A 5,000-nucleotide genomic window follows, 5' to 3' on the forward strand; every position below is an offset into this window, starting at 1 on the left:
GCCAAGATCGCATTGACGCGTTCTTTAATTTTTTTAGGGAGAATTCCACAAGGGGGCGACCTAACACAGCTTTGGAATGATCGATCGTCACTCAGAGAAGTAGAATGTGGATGTGACGTCGTTCCAAAAAAACAGGAAGTCATCTGCTTCCTGTTTGGGATTTTCAGAAAAACTGCTGTAAAGGTCCTTGCACACTGGTGCGTCTTTTCGTTGCGTTTTATTTTTTTTCATTGTTTTTTCAATTTTTTTCATTGTTGTAAAAAAAACGCAACGAAAAGACGCACCAGTGTGCAAGGACCTGAACTCAGTTTATTTCTTTTTTTGCATTGAAAACCACTAGTTTTCAGCGGCCGACGCCCCAAAATGGCGGATCACGTTTGGAACGTTGTCGTTCCTATGGATACACAGATCCCTCCGCTAACCCACGGGGACTATTTTTTGTTTGTGTTTTTGGGACACAATGTCGGTCCCACGGCGTTTCAAATATCATGGGATTGAGGTAATTATACGGTGGCAAGGGGATAGAAAACTATGTTTAATATCTTGGCAATCAATGAGTTAAACTGTACATCAGTAATGTTCAAACATTTTAGTAACATCTTGAAACAGTGAGAACTGGTTGAGAATCAGCCTCTTAATGAGTTCAATCTATACTTTGACCTGAGTGTTGTTCCTGAAACACACTGAACACATCAGAGTGCCACCACACACACACACACACACACACACACACACACACTCTCCCGGGCTCCCCCAGAGTCAGTGTCTAAGTGTTCTGACCCTCTACCTGCTCCTGACCATCAGGTTGGTGCCTTTATGTTTCCTCTGTGTCTCACCTGAGCAGGATGAGCTTGACCTTGGGGGCGGTGCTTTTAATGATGGCCGACGCGTTCTGGTGACTCCGCCCATAAAGGACCTGGTTGTTGATCTGATGGACACATGGACACGCACACGCACACACACACACACACACGCACGCACACACACACACACACACACACACACACAGTTTTAGGTCAAACTGTTACTTTATGACCTAGAGGTCGTATGTAAGGTTTTATGCTTGTCTGTATTTGTATAGTTTTATGTTAGAGTAGCCAAATGTATTTTATCCCGCTTTTCTCTCCAATGTAGTCGTTATTCCAATGAATTCCTCTCCATCTCTCCCCTCACACATCTCTGTGTCGTCTCTGTGTCGTCTCTGTGTCGTCTCTGTGTCGTCTCTGTGTCTCTGTGTCTCTGTGTCGTCTCTGTGTCTCTGTGTCGTCTCTGTGTCTCTGTGTTGTCTCTGTGTCTCTGTGTTGTCTCTGTGTCTCTGTGTTGTCTCTGTGTTGTCTCTGTGTCGTCTCTGTGTCGTCTCTGTGTTGTCTCTGTGTTGTCTCTGTGTCTCGTTGTCTCTGTGTTGTCTCTGTGTTGTCTCTGTGTTGTCTCTGTGTTGTCTCTGTGTTGTCTCTGTGTTGTCTCTGTGTTGTCTCTGTGTTGTCTCTGTGTCTCTGTGTTGTCTCTGCTGTTGTCTCTGTGTCTCTGTGTTGTCTCTGTGTTGTCTCTGTGTCTCTGTGTTGTCTCTGTGTTGTCTCTGTGTTGTCTCTGTGTTGTCTCTGTGTCTCTGTGTTGTCTCTGTGTTGTCTCTGTGTTGTCTCTGTGTCTCTGTGTTGTCTCTGTGTTGTCTCTGTGTTGTCTCTGTGTTGTCTCTGTGTTGTCTCTGTGTTGTCTCTGCTGTTGTCTCTGCTGTTGTCTCTGCTGTTGTCTCTGTGTTGTCTCTGTGTTGTCTCTGTGTTGTCTCTGTGTTGTCTCTGTGTCTCTGTGTTGTCTCTGTGTCTCTGTGTTGTCTCTGTGTTGTCTCTGCTGTTGTCTCTGCTGTTGTCTCTGTGTTGTCTCTGTGTTGTCTCTGTGTTGTCTCTGTGTTGTCTCTGTGTTGTCTCTGCTGTTGTCTCTGCTGTTGTCTCTGCTGTTGTCTCTGCTGTTGTCTCTGCTGTTGTCTCTGTGTTGTCTCTGTGTTGTCTCTGTGTTGTCTCTGTGTTGTCTCTGTGTTGTCTCTGTGTTGTCTCTGTGTTGTCTCTGTGTTGTCTCTGTGTTGTCTCTGTGTTGTCTCTGTGTTGTCTCTGTGTTGTCTCTGCTGTTGTCTCTGCTGTTGTCTCTGTGTTGTCTCTGTGTTGTCTCTGTGTTGTCTCTGTGTTGTCTCTGTGTTGTCTCTGTGTTGTCTCTGTGTCTCTGTGTTGTCTCTGTGTTGTCTCTGTGTCTCTGTGTTGTCTCTGTGTTGTCACTGTGTTGTCTCTGTGTCTCTGTGTTGTCTCTGTGTTGTCTCTGTGTCTCTGTGTTGTCTCTGTGTTGTCACTGTGTTGTCTCTGCTGTTGTCTCTGTGTTGTCTCTGTGTTGTCTCTGTGTTGTCTCTGTGTTGTCACTGTGTTGTCACTGTGTTGTCTCTGCTGTTGTCTCTGTGTTGTCTCTGTGTTGTCTCTGTGTCTCTGTGTTGTCTCTGTGTCTCTGTGTTGTCTCTGTGTCTCTGTGTTGTCTCTGTGTCTCTGTGTTGTCTCTGTGTTGTCTCTGTGTCTCTGTGTTGTCTCTGTGTTGTCACTGTGTTGTCTCTGTGTCTCTGTGTTGTCTCTGTGTTGTCTCTGTGTCTCTGTGTTGTCTCTGTGTTGTCTCTGTGTCTCTGTGTTGTCACTGTGTTGTCTCTGTGTCTCTGTGTTGTCTCTGTGTTGTCTCTGTGTCTCTGTGTTGTCTCTGTGTTGTCACTGTGTTGTCTCTGCTGTTGTCTCTGTGTTGTCTCTGTGTCTCTGTGTTGTCTCTGTGTTGTCACTGTGTTGTCTCTGTGTTGTCTCTGTGTTGTCTCTGTGTCTCTGTGTTGTCTCTGTGTTGTCACTGTGTTGTCTCTGTGTTGTCACTGTGTTGTCTCTGCTGTTGTCTCTGTGTCTCTGTGTCTCTGTGTTGTCACTGTGTTGTCTCTGCTGTTGTCTCTGTGTTGTCTCTGTGTCTCTGTGTTGTCTCTGTGTTGTCACTGTGTTGTCTCTGCTGTTGTCTCTGTGTTGTCTCTGTGTCTCTGTGTTGTCTCTGTGTTGTCACTGTGTTGTCTCTGTGTTGTCACTGTGTTGTCTCTGCTGTTGTCTCTGTGTCTCTGTGTCTCTGTGTTGTCTCTGTGTTGTCACTGTGTTGTCACTGTGTTGTCTCTGTGTTGTCTCTGCTGTTGTCTCTGTGTCTCTGTGTCTCTGTGTTGTCACTGTGTTGTCTCTGCTGTTGTCTCTGTGTTGTCTCTGTGTCTCTGTGTTGTCTCTGTGTTGTCACTGTGTTGTCTCTGCTGTTGTCTCTGTGTTGTCTCTGTGTCTCTGTGTTGTCTCTGTGTTGTCACTGTGTTGTCTCTGTGTTGTCACTGTGTTGTCTCTGCTGTTGTCTCTGTGTCTCTGTGTCTCTGTGTTGTCTCTGTGTTGTCTCTGTGTTGTCTCTGTGTTGTCTCTGTGTCTCTGTGTCTCTGTGTTGTCTCTGTGTTGTCTCTGTGTTGTCTCTGTGTTGTCTCTGTGTTGTCTCTGTGTTGTCTCTGTGTTGTCTCTGTGTTGTCAGGCTGTTGTCTCCTAATAGACGGCCCTATAGCGTGTCTGATATCTGGCATAGAGGGGCGGGTTTAACATCACCGGAGAGAGTACGCCATTGGTTCAACCGATCCGTCGTCCCCGCCCCGCTCCGCATAACATTTGGAGCGACGCCCACTGCACTCTGGTTGGTTGAGGATGACTCCTCCCACTCCCTATGCCCGGGACATCCACTCGCTGGTCCAGGCTTTTATTTTGTAGCAAAGCTAAAAAATAAAAGCCTGGAGATCGAGGCTACTATCTCCTACTGACTCACCAGCCAGTGAGGAGCCCCCACCAGGAGGACGTAGAGCCTTCATCCTACTCCTCCCGCCCAACACTCCCTGATGACAGGCTCCGCCCCGCCAGCCCGTAGGAATACATAGTGACAAACAGGAAGTCTGGAGTCAGCAAAACCAGCTAACTCCTCCCCCCTTTGCTGGACTAATTAGCTGGTTTAGCAGAAAGTTTGAGGAGCCAATGGAGTTAGCTGCTTTTGTCAGAAGCACTTTTTAATACTTTTCATTGGTTCAATATTTTTGTTTACCAACACAGAGACGTAAAGGGTCAATGGCCCTGATTTATGGGGGAAAAAATGCAAAAGCGGAAACATGGAGTTAGCTGGTTCCTGCCGGACAGCAACGATGTAATTTAATGTGTGTAGGACAGTGGTGTAAAGTAACTAAGTACATTTACTCAAGCACTGTACCAATTTTGAGGTACTTTTACTTTACCGGAGCATTTTCAATTCTCTTTAATTTTACTTCTACTCCACTACATCTCACAGGCAAATATTGTACTTTTACTCCACTACAATTATATGAAAACTTTAGTTACTAGTTACTTTGCAGATATAAATATATTACATTATAAAACATCATTTAACCACTTTAGCCCTATTTTATACCTATAGGCTATTTGAAAACAGCCGATCGCGTCGCATCGCAACACGTTGTGAGCTTGTAGATCTGCTATTTTCAAATATTTTAGTACTTTTACTTTTGGTACTTTAAATACATTTTGATATACTATACTTTTGTACTTTAACTAAAGTACATTTTTAATTCCGGATTTCCGTACTTCTACATTGCAGTATTGATACTTTTACTCAAGTAAAACATTTGAGTACTTATTCCACCACTGGTGTAGGATTGGGTATCGTGTGTGTGTGTGTGTGTGTGTGTGTGTGTGTGTGTGTGTGTGTATAAATAATTGTAGTATAATGTGTATTGGATGATAACCATATCAACGGATACACACTTTCTATCTGTAAACATAATTCATAATATATTAAGCGTGTTAATCTAGCTGTGTGTAATCACTCCTAAATGCAGTTTTGTGTGTGTGTGTGTGTGTGTGTGTATAAAATACATTTTTCATGAAGTCTCTGACATGTTGTAATGAACTGAGCTGAATGATGGAGGGAGATCGATCATC

The 5,000-nt window shown here is 44.6% G+C and overlaps 1 protein-coding gene across 1 annotated transcript in view; it reads right to left on the reverse strand.

Moving 5' to 3' along the window:
• LOC308086395 (inaD-like protein) overlaps positions 1-5,000 on the reverse strand; it is a 155,880-nt gene that overhangs the window by 34,600 nt on the left and 116,280 nt on the right. The window contains 1 exon segment of the mRNA XM_080429915.1: positions 837-928. Within this exon segment, the coding sequence (XP_080286041.1) occupies positions 837-928 (92 nt within the window).

The sequence above is a fragment of the Gymnoscopelus braueri genome, assembly GCF_963280865.1.
Source record: "Gymnoscopelus braueri genome assembly, chromosome: 6".
Taxonomy (NCBI): Eukaryota; Metazoa; Chordata; class Actinopteri; order Myctophiformes; family Myctophidae; genus Gymnoscopelus; species Gymnoscopelus braueri.